Source organism: Octodon degus, unplaced genomic scaffold, assembly GCF_000260255.1.
Source record: "Octodon degus isolate 3935 unplaced genomic scaffold, OctDeg1.0 scaffold00255, whole genome shotgun sequence".
NCBI lineage: Eukaryota > Metazoa > Chordata > Mammalia > Rodentia > Octodontidae > Octodon > Octodon degus.
This window is the reverse complement of record NW_004524831.1, coordinates 2,013,443-2,035,628: the sequence shown is the minus strand read 5'-3', so window position 1 is coordinate 2,035,628 and position 22,186 is coordinate 2,013,443. Positions and strand designations below refer to the sequence as shown.

The following is a 22,186-nucleotide window of genomic DNA, read 5'->3' as shown; positions in this document are numbered from 1 at the left end:
TTCATTTCACCTATGATTTTGCTATGGATTGTCATATATTTTGCATAAAAATCAACAATTCATCTCCCTTAGAAAAATAGATCTTGATTTGACAAGCCAAGATAAGCCTGATCTGACTGCAATCACTACTGAATGTCCAACATGCCAGCAGCAGTGACAAACACTAACTCTTAAATACGGCACCATTTGCTAGGTCATCAGCTCTTGATCTGTTGGCAAATGGATTACATTGGATGGCATCCATCAAGGAAAGGAGTATGCATTGTCCTTATTGGCAGAGGCTTATTCTGGACAAGGACTTGCCTTTCCTTCATATAATGCTTCTGCCAAATCTATGACACTCATATACACATCATAACTCATCATCTATCATGTAGTTCCACACAGCATTGGATCTCATATCAAGGAATACATTTGATGGTCAAAGTGAGGCAACAGGCTCATGCTCATGGAATTCACAGATTTAACCATGTTTCTCACATTCCAGATGACAATGCATTGACAGAAAAGAGAAATGCTTTTTTCAAAACACAGTTGCAACACAAATTAATTGACAATAGCTCACAGGACATGGGAAGGGTTTTCCAAGTGCTGTATGTTTTGTCAGCATCCTCTATATGGTATGGTGTTTCCCATAGCCAAGATTTGTGGTCATATAATGTATGACCTGTTGGCAAACAGATTATATTGGATAGCATCCATCAAGGAAAAAAGCAGTGTAAGTAAAAGATGTACTCATCCCCGTAGGAATCCCTTCCTAGTTCTAGCCTCAGGCCAAGAAGTTAATATTTGTAATCCCAAACACGTTATTGGAATCACACCAAGTTAATTCTAATCTACCACTCCCAGTGCAACCCATGATGAAAGTAAAGACACTAAAACATGCTTATAATTACTGGGGAGACAAGGGGCCCTAAATGCAGCCATCAAGATGGCTTTCTGGAACAAAAAGGCTGACCCAGGGAGGCACCCAGGTTTTATTCAGTGGAGGAGTGACTTGAAGAGGAATGACTGAGAATTGTGAGAAGTAGATGAGTACTGTGAGCTGAGCTAGGTGGGTGGCCTACATTTACCTCTGCCATATGTAAAGAAAGTAATTTGCACTATGTTATTGAGATATTATCTAATGTTTGGGGATCTGGTACTCAGCCAAAATGGAGACAATCTCTCTTCTTTCAAGAACAGCTGCTAATGTCTCCATACACTCCCCACCACGTGTACTGATCTACAAACAAATTTTTTTGCAATCTGTTTTCATGTCCTTATGCTCTGCTGGTTTACAAAGAAGTTGTGGTTCCAGAGGGCGAAAGGCTTTTAGAGGGATTGATGTGAAGACTTTCCTTGCTCATTCTGGTTTTCTTATGATTCTGCAGAAACAATCTAACAAGGCCATTATATTATTAAGAGTGAATGATCCACTCTCAAGGGAGAATTACAATGGAGGAATGAAAAAATATACTTTGCATACTGGAGAGCCCATGTGTTGCCTGCTAGTATTACCACACCCTCTTATTCAAGTTAAATGGAAACTATAGCAATCCAATCCTGGCAGAATATCCAAGTGCCCAGAAAGTTAAGTATTACAGGTATGATTCACCATATCACGGAAGTACAGAATAGTAGCACAACTTAGTTGTAAATACCAGGTATGACCCCATAGTCTGCTACAGAAATGAGGGTTCAAATTCTAATAATTCTTTCTTAATGTTTCCACTTTATGGGGCCAGGGAGATGGCTGAATAGAATAAGAGTTTGCCTAGCAAGCACAAGGGCCTGAGTTCAATCCCTGGTCCACCAAAAACAATAAATTTTTAAAAAATGCCTCCACTTTAGTATAAAAATTAATAAACTTCCCAGTTTAAGTCTTCTCAACATGTTATACTCTTTCAGTTACAAAAAGGATTAACCACACCCAAAGAAAACATCCTTGTATTCTGGGTAAGGAATTAGTACATTTCCATTTCAACATAGGACAGTTATAATACATTAGGTATATTTATGAGCTCTTCTTTGTATCTGCAGCCTATCATTTAAAGAAATGTGTCTTTTTGTGAAGTTGTCAAGAGATGGACTGTAATAGTTATATGACGGTGTCAACTTGAGTACTATAGGTCCAACTAAATTTGCCCCACAGATTTCTGTTTGAGAAAGACCAACATAGGGAGGATTGTTACCTAAATGCTGTAAAAAATAAATAAAAAAGGAAAACTTGCTTCTGTTTCTACAGAGGAGCTCAAGTACACATTGTCACCTTGGAAATCATCTCTTGGCTTCCAGAAAGTCATGTCAACTTTAGCATGAAAAATGAAATGGTAATAACAAGAAAAGTCTTCATGAATCATAATATTAACCCAAACATAAAAGCAAAATAGATACAATTAGGCACATGATATAATTGTTTTGATATATGTAGTTAATTTTTTAGAATAAAAAAATATGTTTATTTTTGAACTAATATCTTTGCTAATCTTCAAGTTGTGAAGACAAATGAACTTTTCAAAATTACATGTTCACAGTCTGTGTATATATATATATAGCACATCAATTTGAAAAATTTCTGTCCTTCTACCATGAATATGACTTATGTACATGAAGAAAATCAAAGTTAGTAGGAAAACTCATGCATTAAAACAATGAATATAAGGTATTTTTCATAGGGTATACTTCCCAGAAGTGTAAACAAATAAAAATGACATTAAAACGTAACTCTACCGCATGAAAGTGAGAAATATATTTCAATTCACCTTATTTAATTAGAAGATAGTACATATTGTTTAAACTCAATGGCTGCAACAAAAATATATTATGCTAATGTTTTTATAATGAAGACTACATACACATAGTTTAGATATTTACAAGAGGTTAACTAAAGAACACATTATAGGTATTTCTCTATGGTAGTACTGTTCCTAGAAAATTTATGAAATGTTGAGATTAAAATTTTTCACTAAATTTATGTAAGTCTTTAGTACATGATGAATTTTGAAAATAGGCATATATTTTTTCGCAGTGTGACTTCATGTATTTCATTAAAATTATTGAATATGTTGCTCACATTGTTTAGAGGTTTCCAAATCAGTGTGACATCTAAGCACATAAGGACTAATAAAATTTTTCTCCCTGTATTTTACTTAAGTTTACACACCTGTGTGAGTTCATGTCTTTGAGAATATTTGTGTAAACATTCCCACATTTCACACAAAGGTTTTTCCCCCAGTGTGAGTCCTTTCATGTCACTAGTAACATTTGTGTGTACTGAATCCCTTCTTCCACCACTTGCACATGTAACATGGTTTCTCCCCAGCATGAACTTTCTTGAATTTCACAATACTTGTGCATATGTAGCAAAACCTTTCCCACATTGCTTACATGTATAGGGTTTCTCCCCAGTGTGTGATCTTTCATGAATCAGACAGGTACTCTGTGTGCTGAATACATTTCCACATTCTTTACTTGCATAGTTTATCTCCCTACTGTGAACTCTTTGATGCCTTTTAAATTTACTATTGGCTGAATGTATTTCCAAATGTTTTAAATTCATACGGTTTCTTGCCAGTGTAGCTTCCTTCATGTATTTTATAGTAACTCAAGAGTAGGGAGTGTTCTTCCACTTTTTCACATACATATGGTTTCTCACCAGTGTGATTTCTTTCATGTTTCTTACAATAACTCAGTCGAGTGAATGTTTTCCCACACTGTGTACATGCATAGGGTTTTTCCCCACTGTGAACTCTTTCATGTATTTTACAATAACTCAGGGTATTAAATGCTTTTCCACATTTCACACACACATAGGGCTTCTCACCAGTGTGATTTCTTTCATGTATTTTAGAATACCACAGTGTAGTGAATGCTTTTCCACATTTCTGACATACGTAGGGTTTCTCCCCAGTGTGGTTTCTTTCATGTATTTTACAGTCACTCACTGTAGTGAATGCTTTTCCACATTCCTTACATGAGTAAGGTTTCTCACCAGTGTGAATTCTTTCATGCCTTTTTTGACTATGCACAGTAGTGAATGGTTTCCCACAATGATTACATATATAGGGTTTCTCCTCAGTATGAAATCTTTCATGTATCTTACAATACTTCAGTGTAGTGAATGCTTTCCCACATTTCTCACATACATAGGGTTTCTCCCCAGTGTGACTTCTTTCATGTAATTTACAATAACCTCGAGTTGTGAATGCTTTCCCACATTGCTTGCATATATAGGCTTTTTGGCGTTTGTGGAGTCGTTTATGTCTACAATGTAAAGACCGATTGGCAAATACTTGTCCACATTGATTACACACATAGGGTTTCTCCCTAGTGTGAATTCTTTCATGTCTTGTACGGTAGCTTTGTATAGTGAATGCCTTCCCACATTGCTTACATGCATAGAGTTTCTCCCCACTGTGAATTTTTTCATGAATTTTACAGTACTTCAGTGTAGTGAATGCTTTCCCACATTGCTTACATATATAGGCATTCTGACTTCTGTGGGTTTGTTTATGTCTAAGAAATGCAGACCTATATGCAAATTCTTCTCCACATTGCTTACATACATAGGGTGTCTTCCCGTTGTGAATTCTTTCATGGATGTTGACAACACTAGGAGTGCTGGAGCCTTTCACTCTTTGCTTGTACATAAAGCTCTGCACTCCAGGCTGAGTTCTTTCCTTAGAATTATAGTACATTTTCCCACACTGCTCATATTGATAGCTTTGCTCTCCAGGCTTTAATCTTGTAAACTTCTGAAAGGACTGGAAATCACTGTAAGTTTTTCCTGGTTCATTACAATTACTTGGCTTCTCATCAAATACCACATATTCATGTGGCTTCCGATCACTGTGAAGTAATGTGAACATGTTTAATGATAAATGTCCAACTAAGGGTTTTCTACACGTAAGGCTTTCAGCTGGCTTTTGATCAGCCTGCTGTATATCCACATTCTCATCTGAAGTCCAAAGGAACATTTTTTCATCTTGATTCCAAACTTTGTTCTCATCAAATTTTGTTATCTTTTCATTTCTTTAATGAAAAGAAAGAACAAAAATATCAATCATAATAAAAAGATCTTTATATTAATAATTTACCAGAACATATTCTAGTTCGAGGCTAGCTAAGACATTCTGAGATGGAATAGGGAAGTTTCCAGAAAACCACACATTTCCCAAAAGATACCATTCACATGGGAAGTGTAAATTGATGTATGTTTGCAATATAGAAGGTATGGCTTCATTTAGGTCATTGATACATATGTGTATCACACACTGATCATGTTTGATACTTTTTCATACATCTCTTTCCTCTTCTTTTTTCACCCTGGTCATCTTTTCTATCTGTTTGTTGCATAATATTTCAATTAAGTTAGCTTCCTGGACTGGAATATTTCTGTCTTCAATTGTCACATTATAGAATATGAACCTGTAGGCTTATCTGAAGATTTTTTGTGAGACAGTAAATTTGACCGTGGACTCATCTGTAGCATTTCTTTGGCAGTAGTATTTCAGCTCAATCAAGGATTCTTAAGGAGTATTAATATTACTTATAAATACATTACCTTAGATTTCTTGAGCAGTTATTGTATTCTTCAATTTGTTGGATATCCCAAGTGCTTCCTAAATTATAACCATAAAAATATAGTCACTAGAAGATAGCAACTAGATTCATGGAATAATGTAATCAGGTCTGAGATAGCCTTCTAAATGTTTTCACATTCTATTTAGTGACTTTCTACCAATCAGCAAGAACTAGTGTTCTCCCATTGTACACAAGAAAATTGCATTCTTACCCAGAGCTGTCATATTCATAAATGTTTCCCACATCACATCTCTATAGAGCTTCTTCTGAGATGGATTCAACACAGCCCACTCCTCCATGGTGAAGTTCACAAGCACATCTTCCAGGTTCACTGCTTCCTAAATAATCACACATATATAATCCGACAGAAGGTTTAGACTCACACCCTGAGATTGCCCTGAGATTGCTCTTCTTGTAAAAGCTGAATTGAAGCCAGTTCTTTCAAATATTAACTTCCTGTCTTAGTCATCAAGTATATGCACATATTTTCAAACAGCAATTCTTTTTTTTTTTTTTTTTTTTTTTTTTTTTGTACTTTTTAAGGCAGGGTCTACAAGGTGTTCAGGGTCTCACTACTAGATCAGACTCATAGTGATCTGCCTGTTTACATCCTCCCAAGAGCTGGGATGACTGGCACAGGCCACCAAGCCCAGTCTCAATTGCTGTCTCAGCATGCTTTGAGGGCAGGGCCGGCAGAGCAGGCCCAGGGATCAAACCCCCGGACCCTGCACCTGCTTGTAGGAGCTTTAATCCACTGAGCTATTTGGCCAGCCCTATCACACAATTCTGATCCTAGAGTCCAACTTACTCTTACAGCAACAATAGAAGAGAACAACTGGTTACCCAGCAGAGTCACAAATACATGATTCATATACTTTCTAAAGTAGAGCTTATAGAAGATGCCCGTGAATCATCATCCACAAAATATTGGGGCAGATAAATATTTAACAAATGCTTTTGATAGACAACAGATAAGAACTCTTTTCAAATCTAATTTATCATACAATTAATTCATTCTTTCTTAGACATTCTTCAGCTATGTTTTAAAATTGAATCTGCTTTCAAAAAAAAAATTAATACATTAAAGTTTATGAATAATAATTGAAATGCAGATGGAAGGACAGTATTATTACAGCAAGTCTATGGAACATAAAAACAGTGAGTTTACCATATTATCCTATAGCTCAGTAATACCTGAGCGTAAGTATTACTTTACACTCAGATAACTTTACACTCAGATAGAAGAACTTCTAGCAGTATTCAAAGGACAATCATAGATGGAAAAACAGGAACAAAATATACCAGGCACATCAAAAATAAAGACAGCACAAGAAAATTAAGCATTAAATACAAAAAGAAAAACTTCAACATGATATTGTGGCACACGCCTATAATCTCAGCGCTTGGAAAGGAAAGTTGGGAGGATCTCTGTGAGTTTGAGGCTGGCCTGGTGTACATAGTGACCTCAAGCCTATACAACAAGACACTGAGAAAAAATAAATAAATAAACAGAATTAGAAACTGAACTGTATAACAATCATGGGTAAAAAATAAGAGCAGAATTAAGTATCTGTTGGGAACACAATTCAAAGTTGCATAAACAGTAAAAATCAATGAACACAAATTTTAAAAAAACATAATACTGTAATTTCCATTGTATAAAGCTTTTGCTTCTTTAGTTAGATTAATTCCTAAGTATTTTATTTTGGGGGGGTGCAATTGTGAAGGGTATTGTTTTTCTAATTTCTCTCTCAGTGTGTTTGCTATCTGTGTAGAGGAACGCTATTGAGTTTTGGATATTGACGTTGTAACCTGCCATGCTACTGAATTTGTTTATTAATTCTAGGAGCATCTTGGTGGAGTTTTTGGGTCTTCCAAGTAAAAGATCATGTCAGCAGAAAATAATGATAATTTGACTTCTTCTTTACCTATTCTTATTCCTTTTATTTCTCTCTCATGTCTAATGCCTATAGCTAATGAGTTGAGAACTATATTGAACAGGAGTGGTGATAGAGGACATCCTTATCTTGTACCTGATTTGAGAGTAAAAGATTTCAGTTTCTCCCCATTTAGAATTATGTTGGCTGGGGCTGGTGAGATGGCTCAGTGGTCTAAAGCACCTACTTAGAACAAGCTTAGCAAAGCTACAGGGACCGCAGTTCACACCACATGCCAGCCACCACATGCCAGCCAGCCTGCCCCCTGGTGGGCTGAGCTGGCCACACAGACACAGACACAGACACAGACACACACACACACACACACACACACACACACACAAAATAAATTTTTTAAAAAATTAAAAAAAAAAATAGAATTATGTTGGCTATTGGATTGTAATAGATGGCTTTTATCAGCTTGAGGTAGAGAATATCTATTGCAGTTTTCTGTAGGGCTTTAATTATGAATGAGTGTTGGACTTTGTCAAATGCCTTGGAAGCAACCAAAATGCCCATCACCTGAGGAGTGGATGAAAAATATGTGGTATTCTATACAATGGAGTATTACTCAGCTGTAAAGAAAGACAAATTTGAAGCCTTCATAGGTAAGTGGATGCAATTAGAGGCTATATTCATAAGTTAAATAAACCAGGCCCACATGGGTAAATACCATATTGTCTCCCTAATGTAAGAACCTGAAAGAAGAAATAAAACCTGAAAGGTGTAACAGATAAAGTAAAACAAAGAAACGGAACTTAAGGATTAAACAACAAAGAGGACAAGGAAGAGAAAAAAATAAGAAAAAAGGTAGGGGAAAAACATACAAGTATATATGCAGGATAGTTGAGGTGACTGTACTGAAAATTTTCCATCAGACTTTTGAAAATAGCAGTTAATGTGTAGAATGATCATCTTGACAAACTGTATGCTCAAAGCTGCAACCTATGCAACTACATTGAAGGATGGGTAATACAAAACCAAGGTTTAAATACCTGACAACTTGGTCTCTTACATATGTACTGTTAATATCAATTATTACTATGCTCTTTTTAAAACCTACTTTTAAAAAAAAAGCAAAGAAAAAAGAGAGAACAAAAATTTAAGGTTTCTTGAAGGCAAGGGGTAATATTCCACCGCATGTCCCATCTTACATAACAAGACCTGCTAACCTGAGCACCATATATGATGATAAAATAAATACTATATCAACCATTGTTAATCAGTTACTCTTGGTTTGAAAATCTGTAACATACTGTTGTATGCTGCCCTTTTTCTTTGTTTCTGATTTTTGTCCTTGCTTTGCTTTTACTTTTCAAAATAAATTTAAATTTAAAAAAATAAAAATAACACATAACTACAAAATATCTGACACAAGAAAAACTTTGAATATAAAACAAAGTTCATATCATGACTATATATAAGTGCATATATATATATATATATATATGCCATAAAGTATAAAGTGCAGACATTTATTGCTGAAAGGATGGCTCTTCAGACCATACCATAAGTGAAATAAATCAAACATGAACAGTATTGCATGTCTCACTGGTATGCAAAAACTGAAAGTGTGAATGAGCACAACATTGTAAAAATGATATGGGAAAATGAGGAGAATTTTTTTTTTAATGAAAGGGGAACTCGCAAGGGTAAAGAAAGGAAAGGAATATTAAAAATGATAAAAGAACAATAAATTGGACATGAAACTTTGTAAAGCAAAGGAGGGGTTGGAAGGTGAGGATGTAAAATGGGAGAAAAATGGCAAATGAGGAGATATGATGTATGGGTAGAAATTTCCCTATGATAAATATGGTCATTGAATATATTTACATTCACTAAACTTAATAAAGTAAAATGAGTATAACAAAGTCCAAATCTTATTTGAGAAAATAAGCAAAGAAAGTGAGCTGTAGAGGAACACAATAAGATTCATGCATGAAACAACAACCAGAAAATATACTCCATACACATCTTCTTTACTTAGGAATTCACCAAAACTGTCAGATCAGTGACTCCTTTCCAATATCCAGAGTGTACTGTGCTGTTATTCATGGAGATTGAGGCAAGAAGGGTTTGAGTCAGGAAGTGTGCTTGTCTCCTGGGTACTTCCATGCACTACTTAAATCTAAAGGATGAAATATTTTCCACAGATACAGGACATTTGTTTTTATCATCATTAAATCTCAACAAATTGTTCAGGATAAATTATTCAGCTATTAAAAAAAAAATTAACCTGGAGGTTTTTAAAGGTAAACAGGGCAGGGGCCTGGGAGATGGCTCAGTGGAATAAGCGCTTCCCTGGCAAACGCAAGCGCCTGAGTTCAATCCCCAGTTCCGCCCAAAAAAAATAAAAATAAAAATAAATAAAGGCAAACGGATGCAACCAGCGCAGGAGCTGGGGGTTCAATCCCCAAGCCTGCTGTGCCAATCCTGCCCCAGAGGTGCACTGAGATGGCAATTGAGACTGGCCGTGGTGGCGTGCACCTGTAATCCCAGCTCTTGGGAGGCTGTAAATAGGTGGGTCACTATGAGTCTGATCTAGTAGTGAGACCCTGAATACCCTGTAGGCCCTTCTCTAAAATACAAAAAAAAAAAAAAAAAAAACCTGAAAAAGTAAATAAAACCCAAAAGGTAAAATAGACACTGTGAGAGGAAAGAAACTGTTCAAAGGGAATGAACAACTGCACTGAAGGAAAGAAAAGAAACAGCCAGTCCGCTTTGGCAGGAGAAGCTACAAAGAGCTGCTGAACCCAGCAACACCAATGAGAATCTTGGACACTTTCAAATCACTGGAAAACACGTATCTTTTGGAGTTACTGGAGGTTAAGTTAAAATAATTCCAGATATAACCTTTATTTGCAAACTTCAGGATTATGAGAAACCTTATGGAATCTATCCAAACAAAACTCGTGTGGCCGTGATGGTGAAACTTCTAGAACTTTCAATGATGCAAACAGCACATTATGGCACACACAGCATGGGCTCACCCCCGCTGACCTACGGGAATAAATGAGTTCGAGTTCAACAGGTTACAACAGACAGGACCAGTTGTATTTCTATATATTCACAAGAAACCACTGGAAAAAAAACTTTAAAAATTAGTGCCATTTAATGTGTAATAACTTCCAAAACATTGCAACTAAGAACACTGTTAAGATCTATACACTGAAAACTATTAAAATGTTGACCAGAAAAGTGAAAGATCTCTACAAAGGCAGAGACTACATTAGGCATTAAAAGATAACATTATTAAGGTGCCTTTTCCCTACACTACTTTATGGTTTCAGAACCATCTAGTCAAACAACGTTTAGACAAGCTGATTAAAGTTTATAGGAAAATGAAAAGGTAATTTAGAACTACAATCAGGGTCTGGGGAGAAAATTCAGCACTCTAAGCACCTGCCCAGCCAGTGCAAAGATCTGGGTTTGATCCCAGGTACTGCATGCCCTGCCGGCATCACCCCAGATCCTTTCAACTGGCCACCAAAACTGGACAAGGCACACATTCCTAATCCCAGTACTGTGGGAGGCTGAGACAAGAGGATCATTAGGAGCTGGAGCTGCACAGCAAGACCCCACACCAAATACATACATAAAAAATTTTAAAAAGCAAGTCATAAAACAGTACACTGGTCCGGGGAGATAGGTCAGAGGACTTGGGACCTGCTTAGGCAAGCGCAGGACGGGGATTCAATCCCCGGCACCACACCACATGCTGCACCAGCCCCACCCACTAGTGCACTGAGTCCGGGCATGGTGGTGCAAGTCTGTAACCCCTGCTCCGGGGAGGCTGAAAACAAGAGCATCACAAAGAGTCGGAGCTGTTTTGGTAAGACCTTGTACCCAATAATTTTTTTTTTCTTTCTTTTATATTTTAGGAAAGGGTCTACAGGGTGTTCAGGGTCTCACTACTAGATCAGACCCATAGTGATCTGCCTGTTTACAATGTCCCAAGAGCTGGGATTACAGGCTCAAAACCATGCCCAGTCTCAATTGACAGTCTTAGTGCACCCCGGGGCAGGGGCCAGCAGGCAGGCCCAGGAATCGAACCCCAGCACCCCTTCCTGCTTGCAGGCACTTTAATCCACTGAGCTATGTGGCTGGCCTGAAATAAAGTTTTAAAAACTTAAAATAAAAAAATAAGAAGTACACACACTCTGGTAAAACAATAAGCACATGCTACAGAGGGTGTATAAATATATATACATAAAAACAAAACTTAAAAAGATCAGTTTTGAAACAAAATTTAAAAACTCAAATCAGTTTTTTTGAAAAGTACAATACTGTGCTGCCTGATTTGGGGCTTCCCATAAAACTGGGGTAATCAGACTCATAGTGATCCGCCTGTTTACAGCCTCCCAAAATCTGGGATTACAGGCTCAAAACCACACCCAGTCTCAATTGCCAGTCTGAGTCTAACTGAGAGTGAGGTATTGCCAAAAGGTAGCCATACAGATGAGTAGGACAAAATAGCGTTGAGAGGGCTGGGGAGATGGCTCAGTGGAATGGGCTGGGGAGATGGCTCAGTGGAATAAGTGCTTCCCTGGCAAGCACAAGGGCCTGAGTTCAATCCCCAGTTCCGCCAAAAAAAAACGAAATATTCCTTGAGAAATAGACCCACACATAGATGGCAAATTGATTTTTGACAAATGCTCAAAGACAACTATTGGAGAAAAGGTAATCTTTTCAACAAGTTGTAATGGAACAACTGGATATCCATGTGAGGAGAAGAAAGAAACTTGACCTATATCCCATACTCTATAAGAAGATTAACTCAACATAGACCACACATTTAAGTTGAAATTCTAAAACTAAAATTTCCACTAAAAAAAAAGAGAAAGTTTTTGTGACCTTTGGTTAGGCAATGCTATCTTAGATATGGAACCAAAAGCACAATCCTTCAGGAGAATTAATTTTTTTTTATGTTTTATTTTTTAAATGTATTTAGTACAGGGCATATAGGGTCTCACTACACAGATCGGACTCGCAGTGATCCTACTGTTTTCAGCCTCCCGAGTGCTGGGATTACAGGTGTGCCACACCCAGTCTCATTCACTGTCTCAGCACACCCTGGGGGCAGGGCCGGCACTGCATGCTGGGGATCTCACTCCCTGGCCCCTGCATATGCCTAAGCAGGTGTTTGAATCTGCTGAGCTATCTGGCTGGCCCTTGATTGGGACATTTTAAGGTAGGCAGATGCAACTATGCTTCAAAAGATGTCCAGATATCATTAGTCATCAGGGAGATGTATGAAAACCACAATGAGTTTTTAGTGCATCCTTTGAGGTCTTCAAACAAATTAAAACAAAAAGAGAAATCCTGCTAATACCAAGTACTGACATATATAAGGTGCACCTGAAACATACGTGCTTTGCTTGCAGGTATGCAGAAAGGTTCCACTGCTTTGAAATCAAGTCTGACAGTTTCTTACAAATCTGTACTCTGAAGGAATCTAATCAGTTTAAGTATCATCACTCCTAGACATTTACTAATGATATTAAAAACATGGTCATAAAAAAGACCATTGGACTAAAATTAGAAATGAATTACAGAAACATATTTAAAATACTATGAATATGAGATTAATTTCCAGTTTTAAATGACACTTTTGGGCTGGGGAGATAGCTCAGTAGAATAAGTGCCTGCTTGGCAAGCCCAAGGTCCTGAATTCAATCCCTGGTACTGCCAAAAAAAAAAAAAAGACACTTTTCAAGTAGAAAGCTTGATTCAACATGAAGGATTTTACAACACATAGAATTGAGCATACAAGATATAAATGTTTCACAGACTCAGAAATCAGTGTTTTAAAAGAAATTAAGAACAATGAATGTACATATTAGAAAAGAGAAAAGATATCAACTTTAGAAAATTAGAGAAAATAGTGGCAATGTAAAAAATGAATATTACTCCCCATGGCAGATCATTTCATTGTTCAATATTCATGCAGAATATAAAAAATGGGAAAGAAAATGTTAAAGTATCAAAGACATCTTTAAAACTCGATCTAGTACATTATAATAAAATCTTTTAAAGAATCCTAAAATTACATGAATTGATAGAGAAAATACAAAAAGAGCAAAAAGTTAGGAACACATTAAAAGGAAACACAGAAAATAGCCTTCACTTGTATGTATCATTGAAGTATATTAGCAAAACTATAGTTTCAACAAGAAATTAATAGAATTAATAAGATACTGTAGGGTCCGCCAGATAGCTCAGCGGATTAAAGTGCCTGTTTAGGCAGACACAGGGGCTGAGGTTCAATCCCCAGCATGCCGTGCTAGACCCACGCCTGGGGTGCACTCAGAGGGTGACTGAGACTGGGCATGGTAGTGCACCCCTGTAATCCCAATGCTTGGGAGGTTTAAAATAGGATCACCACAAGTCTGATCTGTGTAATGAGATACTGTACTAAATACATCAAAACAAAAAAAAGCTTAATGGTAGACAGGAGTGGTGGTGTATGCCTGTAATTCCAACACTCTGGAAGGCTGAGGCAGGAAAAGCCAAATTTGTAGCCCAGCAGTAGCAACATAGCAATTTAGGAAGACTCTGGCTAGGGGTATAGTTCATTTAGAAGACCTAGATTCAATCCCCAGTACTGGACAAAAAATAAAAGATACTGTATCACAGACTATCTGCTACCGGAAAACATATTTTTGGGTATATATGTATGACATATAACCAATTGAACTGGACATGGTAAATAATGCATGTTAAATTCACAGTGGCCCTTTGTCATAAACTTTCAAAGCACATGTGTAAGAGCTATAAAAAGGGCAAGATAAAAGTATAAAAATATATTACATTGAAAACCATAAATTAAAAAAAAAGAAAACCATAATTAAGGTAAATGGTTCTACTTCTACTTCTGAACAAAATAAGAGAGACATATCTGTAAAGAATCATCTAAACACTTCTACATGAAGACCGGGGATATGGCTCGTAGCATAAGTGCATGCCTGCCAAGCACAGGGTCCCAAGTTCAATCCCTGGTACCAAAAAAAAAAGGGAAGAAAAAGACCAAAAGAAAAAAACATGAGTGTTTGTAGAAATTTTTAATTTCTTAGCTTCTGTTGACCCAGGTATATTTTTATTCTATCAAAAATTATGTTCAATATAATTGTTTTTCTTATGTACTTGGTACAGGGTCTCACCACACTCGGACTCAGTGATCCTCCTGTTTTTCAGTCTCCCCAGCGCTAGGATTACAGCCCTGTGACACCATGCCGGGTCTTCATGGCCAGCTCAGCATGCGCATGGTCGAGGCAGGCAGGGCAAGTGGTTCTGGGTATGGAACCCCAGAACTGAACTATAAACTTTCCCTACAATGGAGTATCTCTACCGGATTGTCCAACAGAAACCTAGAAAATTTTTCCACCATCCCAATGATGATATAGTAATCTCAATTAAAAATTCATTCCAATTCCAAAGAGTGGAAACCAGAACTTTTTTGCTTGATGAGATTATTAAGCAACAAATTAACTCCAAAACTCAACCCTGTGGACACCATGTAGGTAGTGATAAAAAGCAGGGCAATGCACTGCAGTTAATCACAAATGATCTGCTCAGCTCCCTCTTTTTTCTAATCTTTTATTTATTTATGTGTTTGGTACAGGGTCTCGCTACACAGCTCAGACTTTAGTGATCCTCCTGTTTCAGACTCTCCAGCACTGGGATTACAGGCGTGTGCCACCATGTGACATCTCAGTGGCCTGCTCAGCAACTGGGGCTGACACAGCATCCGGTACCTGGGATCAAAAGATAGCTCAGTGGACTAAAGCGCCTGCACAGGCAAGCTTAGGCTGGGCTGAGCTGGCCAGAGTCTGGGAGGAGTGCCACATGCCAGTAATCCCAGAGCTGGAGAGGCTGAAAGCAGGAGGACTACCATGAGCCCAAGCCGCGTAATGAGACCCTGAAACAACCAAATACATTTTTTAAAAAGTAAATAAATAAAATAATAATCTTTTTTTTTTTTCGGCTGGCTCAGGCTGCCTTACGGGCAGGTCTGGTAAGGCAGGTGGAGGTGGGGATCGAACCGCGTTGTCCTGTGCCTGACTGCATTTGCGTGAGCAGGCGCTTAAAGAACTGAGCTAACCGGCAGGCCCCCAAGTTAATAATCTTAAAATTAAAAACAATTTTAAGTCCTTAAAGTATCTTGTATATTCAACACAAAACTTCCCTCAAATGAGACAAAAGGGGAGCTGGTTAGGTAAGAAGTCTGTATCCCTCCCATTCAAAAGGTGACCCACACTCAGAAGGTTAAAATATATTTCCAAAGTTATAGGAACTTACTGGTGCCTATGCAGTCCATAGTAGCCCAATCACAGACAGGGAAATACGAAAAGTCAGAGGATTACAGGCGTGCACCACCCAGCCCAGTCTCAGCGAGCCCGGGGGTGGGGCTGGCAAAGCGTATGGTGCAGAGGATCAAACTCGGTCCTTGTGCTTGCCTAAGCAGGTGCTTAGTCCACTGATCTATCTTGCTGGCCCTAGCAGATCATAACTATGGGAATTTATCCCTACTTCATTACTTGCTCTATATAAACACATGAGTCCAGTTTCCTTTTTAAAACAATGTCTAGAAAAGGTTCACAAGCTACAAAGCAAGTGTTTTAGAGATGAGGCCTCTACCTTTCTGACTATACCAATATCAAAAGTTCACATCCCTGTAGATGCTCCAGTTCAGTGTATATATATCTCAGTGTGGGTCTGACAGGCCCTGCAGGAAGTAGTCTGAGCTGGAGCACTTTCCCTTCCTTTGTAATATATTAATCACCCCCTCCATGCTCCTCCTCATTCCAAATTCCTTGAGAAACCTCATTTCAATGAACTACGGGTAAAGAATAATTTCTTTACTTAGCTTACAAATAAGGCGGGTAGCTAGGGAAGGGCCTGAGAGAAGAGTTGGGAAATTAGCCTTTTGCATAAGAATTAAAATGAAAGTAGGCAATTACCTAGCAATTACCAAGAGTGGATTTTTTGCTCGACAAAGAATGAAGCCACCTCCTTACTAAAAGGAGTGGCAGCCACTCCCTACTAAGTTTCTGAGTCCCAGGAGTTTCATAAAAAATATACCGTTTCTATAAAATCCCGATTTGGTTTTAACAGTGCAAACTGAAAAAATGAGCCTGACAACTTGCGGGCAAAGTCACTGTTATAAATGCACAGAGCCTTCTCAGACAGGAGACCACAAAACAACTAAATATTACTGTGCTGTTCACCTACAAGAGGCTCTGGATCCAGAAGTCAGAGGCGACTCGCTGGGGACACGTCGGTGGTAAATCAGGGAGCAATTATTCTTACTCATAATAAAAATCTCTCCTACCATCCTTCTTTTGGTTTGCAGCTTCATTCCCAATAGTTACGAGGTCACGAGCTCTTTTGTAACACAACTGCAAAGGGCTCTCACGTACACAAAAGTCAGGAGCTTTTAACCGCTCTGTACGGAACCCATCCTTTACTCTAAAGCCGCTGCTCTCCAGACTGGCGTTACCTTCGTGCCAGCGGCTGACCAGGAAGATCATGTGGGCTGGCGGTGTTTGAGGCGGGACCGTGCGCTGGGAACAGCACTGTCCCTGCCTAAGCAAGAGAGAAAAACCGCTCCGATGCTGACGCAGCACCAAAGGCCTGGAAGACCTCAGTGTCTGGAGCTAAGCAGGAGGCTGTGCGATACCGGAGCTGGTTCTGACCATTTCCATTCCCAACACACCAGATTCCATCCCATCCCCAGCTCCCGCACCACAGCGCTACCATTGCGTGAGTTGATGGTCCCCGAGGATCCTTCCAATGCCGCTGGCAGCCAGTGGAAACTTCAGAAAATGTCGTCTGGTCAGCGGGAGCTGTCAGCTGCACAATCAAACCGTGCACTGCGACGCCATCACACAGGAAGTGCCCACCTCCCTCTCCTGGCCGGATTGGGTAGTTCAGACAGCCCGCGCCAGCATCGCTGATTGGTTGCTGCTCCTCTGTCACTCAGCTCAAAGGAGCCTGCGAGAGAAACTAATAGAGCGTGCAATTCTTAGCGATACTTTGTAACCCGGGAATTTGGGCATCAGTCTGTCTCCCACGCTTCAATCTCACCTCGCCTAAGAATACTTGCAACTGGGGCCGGGGAGATGGCTCTATAGAATATAAATGCTTGCCTGGTATGTTGTAGCTCAAAAATCAGATGACAAGGAGGCAAGTCCAAAAGTTAAAAGAAGCGCTTTATTTTAGCTGGTACCCAGCGGCAACACCCTGCACAAAGTGCCTAAGTGCTCGGGCGTTGACAAAGGTCAGTATTTGAGCTTGAAAACCGCAAAAACAGGGAAGGGGTGGAGAGGAAGATGTGGCAGGACCAAGACTTGAGTCACAGGGGTGAGGAATTGGGAGGAATAGTTCATTGAGATAAGGTTTGGGGAACAGATATCATAAGACTTGAGTCACAGGGGTGAAGAATTGGGAGTGGTCGGCGCATACAGAACAGGAACTCGGCGAGGTTAGAAGGGCAACAAAATGAAGTCAATTTTGACAGGGTATAACATGGTAAGGGCAAGGGACTGAGTTAAATCCTGGATTCCTGGCTCTTCTTGAAAATGAGTCACAGGGCCCATTAGCTCAGTCGATTAAGTGCCTGCTTAACCAAAGCAGTCAGGCTCAGGATGCTGTGGTTCGATCCCAGAACTCACACCAAAACAGACCTGCCCTGAAGGCGTTCTGAGAGCCCCCCCCCCCCCAAAAAAAAAAAAAAAAAAAAAAAAAACGAACATGAGTCACCCGTGTGCTGAGATTTGAGGGTCAGTGTTCTATGAAAGAGTCGCCTAAAGTAAGAAAACATTCTAAGGCCAGGTCAGGCCAGCACACATTAGCACAGAAGGAGGACCTGCTGTTGGGAATGAGACAGTCAGTTTCCTTGCCAAGATTTTCATATTGAATATATGGCCCATAAAAGAAATAACATTATTGTGTAAATGAAAAATTTAGCATGAGGGCAATATTCAGGCAAAAATTAAAAGTAGGGGGTGGGGAGATGGCTCCAAGGAATAAGCACTTCCCTGGCAAGCACAGGGCCTGAGTTCAATTCCCGGTTCAAAAAAAAATTAAAAGTAATGAACAGCAGGACAAAAACAGCATATTGAAAGCCACTAAAGAAAAGAAACAGATCACATATAAAGGAAAACCCATCAGAATAATGGCAGACTTCTCTTCACAAACCATGAAACCTACAAGAACATGGAGCAGAGCACTTCAACTCCTCTCTGAAAACAAATTCCAACCCAGATTACTATACAATGCAAAACTCTCTTTCAAGTATGATAGAGAAGTGAAATACTTCCATGACAAAGAACAACTAAAGAATTTCATGATGACAAAGCCAACCCCACACAGACTAATAAATGATGTTCTAGAGAAGAACCAAAATGATCAGAACTCCACAAACGAGAACAGAAGGAAACAACTACATAGGACAAACAATTAAACACAGGAGAAAAAGGAGTAAACAACAGCAGGTAAATAACATGTCGATCATAAGTCAACACATCTCAGTTATAACCATCAATGTAAATGGACTCAATTCACAAATTAAAAGAAATAGACTGGCACAGTGGATTAGGAAACAAAATCCAAAAATATGCTGTATACAAGAAACACTGAACTCATAAAGAAATTCATAGGCTGAAAGTCAAAGCATGGAAAAAAAAAAAACACTACATGCCACAGCAACTCAGAAAAAAGCAGGGGTAGCAATCCTGGTCTCAGACAGTCTAACTTCAACCTAATAATGATCAAATGAAATGAAGGCCACTATATACTGGTTAGGGGAAAAATTCAAAAAGAACAGGTAACACTCATATATGTATATGCACCAAACAGGGAGGCATCCAACTATATAAGACAAATGTTATTGGACATGAAAAAGCTAATATCCAAGACCACAATCTTAACAGGAGACCTGAACACCAAAAAAGATAGGTCAAGCAGTCAAAAAAATTAGCAAAACAGTAGCAGAATTGAACCAGAGATTGGAACTAATGGACTTAGTGGACATAAACAAAGTGTTCCACAAAATGACAGCTGAATATATTATTTTTTCAGCTGCGCATGAGTCATTTTCGAAAATAGACAACATACTAGACCGTGGGTCATGTTAGGTATATGCAAGAAAACAGGAATTATCCCATCCATATAATCTGATCACAGTGTAATGTAACTGGAAACAAATGACACAAGAAAACAGAAGAAGAATTTCTGCCTTCTTCTGGGAACCCCCAGACCCAGTCCTAGCCCAGGCCTGGTGAGTGTGTGGGAGAGCTTCCGGGTACCCTGCGCCGGTGGGACCTACTGGTCACAGCCCAGGTGCACCATGGGTGAAATCTTCCACCCCCTTGGGACACCCCCATCACTCCATAGTACCCACACACACACCCTGGCCGCCCAGTAGGAATTTCTGCCATGTTCCAGGAACTCCCAGATCCAGGCCTAGCCCAGGCCCGGTGAGTGTGTGAGAAAGCTGACTCTCCCCCCTACTCCACCTTGTCCCCTCCAGACGCACCTCAGGCCTGGCATACAGGCCTGGGTGAAACCCTGCAGCTGCAATCCCTGCAGAGAGTGTAGGGGACAGAACCACCCAGCAAGTCCAGGAGCAGAACATCTGGCCAGAGGAGCACAACAGGTTCACCCTCCAGGGCAGCAGCAGGAAAGAGCTGAGCACAACAGTGAGACCCAAGCCAGGCACAACAAAGATCTACAACAAAGATCAGAAGACAGTACTATACAAAATTATGAGAAGGAACAAAATGCAATCTCAGAACCCAAGCCCACCCATAACAAGTGCAGAGGACATTAACACAGAACAAATTGGGAATCACACAGCTGAAAGCAATGAATCAACAGCTTCTGAAATAAAGAAACAGCTGCAGAAAGGAACTCAGCTTGGAAATAAAAAAAGAAATCCCTGAATTAATAACATCTGCAGTAAAGAATCAAACAAAAAAAAAACTGCAGAAACATGGAGGAAAGCCAATGCCCAACGACAACAAGTGCAGAGGACACTAGCTTGGCTCAAATGTATGAATTAATAGCATTGATAGTAAATAAGCAACAGCAGAAAGTCATAGAGGATCTCAGAGTGGAATTATTTTCTATTAGTTCAGCTCAAATGTACAAATTAATAGCGTTGATAGTGAATAAGCAACAGCAGAAAGTTATAGAGGAATTCAGAGAGAAATTATTTTCTGAAATAAAAAAAGAATTCTCAGAAATCATAGCACCTGAAGTAAAGAAGCAACTACAGAAACATAAGGAGGAAACACAATCTAAAAAAAACTGCAGTAAAAGAATTTATAACTGCAACTAAAGAAGACATTGATTAAAAAAAATAGAGGACTCTAATGACAGATTCCTTGAGTGAGCAATACAGGAAAGAAATAGATCGCATGAAGCAGAGTAAAAGATATAGAGGAAATTAAAATCTGAATCACAAGCTTGCAAAACCATTTAAGTGAAAGTGAAGACAGAGTTTCAGATCTTGAAGTTGCTGGTGCAGCTAGTGAAAAGGTAAGAAAGGATCTGTTCAAAACAACTATGATACAGGAAAGAATAATCCATCACCTGCAAGATTATGTAAAGAAAAACAATGTGAGACTAATAGGCATCAATGAGAAGGAAGGAGTCAATAAAATGACGTTTAAAAATATGGGCAGAAGTAATAGCAGAAAACTTCCCAAATATGAGGAAACAATCTGACATTAAGGGAACCGAATAATTCAGAATGCCAAGTAACCTCAAGCCAATGAAAAACACACAGAGACATATAATACTCAAGATCCCAGAAACTCAGCACAAGAATAATATATTGAAAGCTGCTAGAACAAAGAAGGACATCACATAAAAAGGAAAACCCATGAGAATTACAGCTAACTTCTTTTCACAAACCATAAAGGCAAGAAGAGCAAGGAGCAGAGTAATTCAAATCCTCTATGAAAATAAATTCCAGCCCAAACAAACTACTATACCCTGCAAAACTCCCTTTCAAGTTTCATGGAGAAGTGAAACACTTTCATGACAAAGAACAGCTAGAGAATTTCATAATGACAAAGCCAACCCTACACAGACTCCTGAAAGATGTTGTAGAGAGGGACCAAAAACATCAGAGCTCCATGAATGAGATCAGAAGCAAAAAACTAAATAGGGCAAGCAATTAACACAGGAGAAAAAGGACTAAATGACAACAGGTAAATAACATGTCAATCATAAGTCAATACATCTCAATTCTAACAATCAATGTAAATGGACTCAATTCACCAATTAACAGAAATAGACTGGCACAGTGAATTAGGAAACAAAATGCAACAATATGCTGTATACAAGAAACACATCTAACTCATAAAGATATTCATAGGCTGAAAGTCAAAGGATGAAACACAATACTACATGCCCCAGCACCTCAGAAAAAAGCAGGGGTAGCAATCTTATTCTCAGACAGTCTCAACTTCAAATCAATAATGATCAAGAGAAATAAAGAAGGTCACTTGTTAGGGGAAAAATTCAAGAGGAAAAGGTAACATTCATAAATATGTATGCACCAAACACGGGAGCACAAAACCATAAAAAGCAAATCTTAATGGACATGAAAAATCTAATATCCAGTACCACAATTTTAACAGGAGACCTTAACACACCCTTATCTCCAAAAGATA

General features: G+C 38.8%; 1 protein-coding gene across 1 annotated transcript; it reads right to left on the bottom strand.

The window, feature by feature from the left end:
- Nucleotides 1-1,913: 1,913 nt before the first annotated feature.
- LOC101580061 (zinc finger protein 14-like) lies at nt 1,914-17,379 on the bottom strand. The gene is made up of 5 exons (XM_023706414.1): nt 17,259-17,379; nt 5,777-5,903; nt 5,546-5,603; nt 3,923-5,013; nt 1,914-3,753 (listed from the first exon to the last, which is right to left on the bottom strand). The coding sequence occupies exons 1-5, from the start codon at nt 17,259-17,261 to the stop codon at nt 3,671-3,673; spliced, it is 1,362 nt and encodes a 453-aa protein (XP_023562182.1). The 5' UTR covers nt 17,262-17,379; the 3' UTR covers nt 1,914-3,670.
- Nucleotides 17,380-22,186: the final 4,807 nt, after the last annotated feature.

Bases quoted from the DNA above. Each gene is read 5' to 3' on its own strand.
- LOC101580061 (XM_023706414.1), bottom strand. The intron at 5,014-5,545 runs GTAATGTATTTA...TTTTCATTAAAG, and splicing joins AACTGCTCAAGAAATCTAAG to AAATGAAAAGATAACAAAAT. The intron at 3,754-3,922 runs GTGACTGTAAAA...TAATACCCTGAG, and splicing joins AAAAGCATTCACTACAGTGA to TTATTGTAAAATACATGAAA.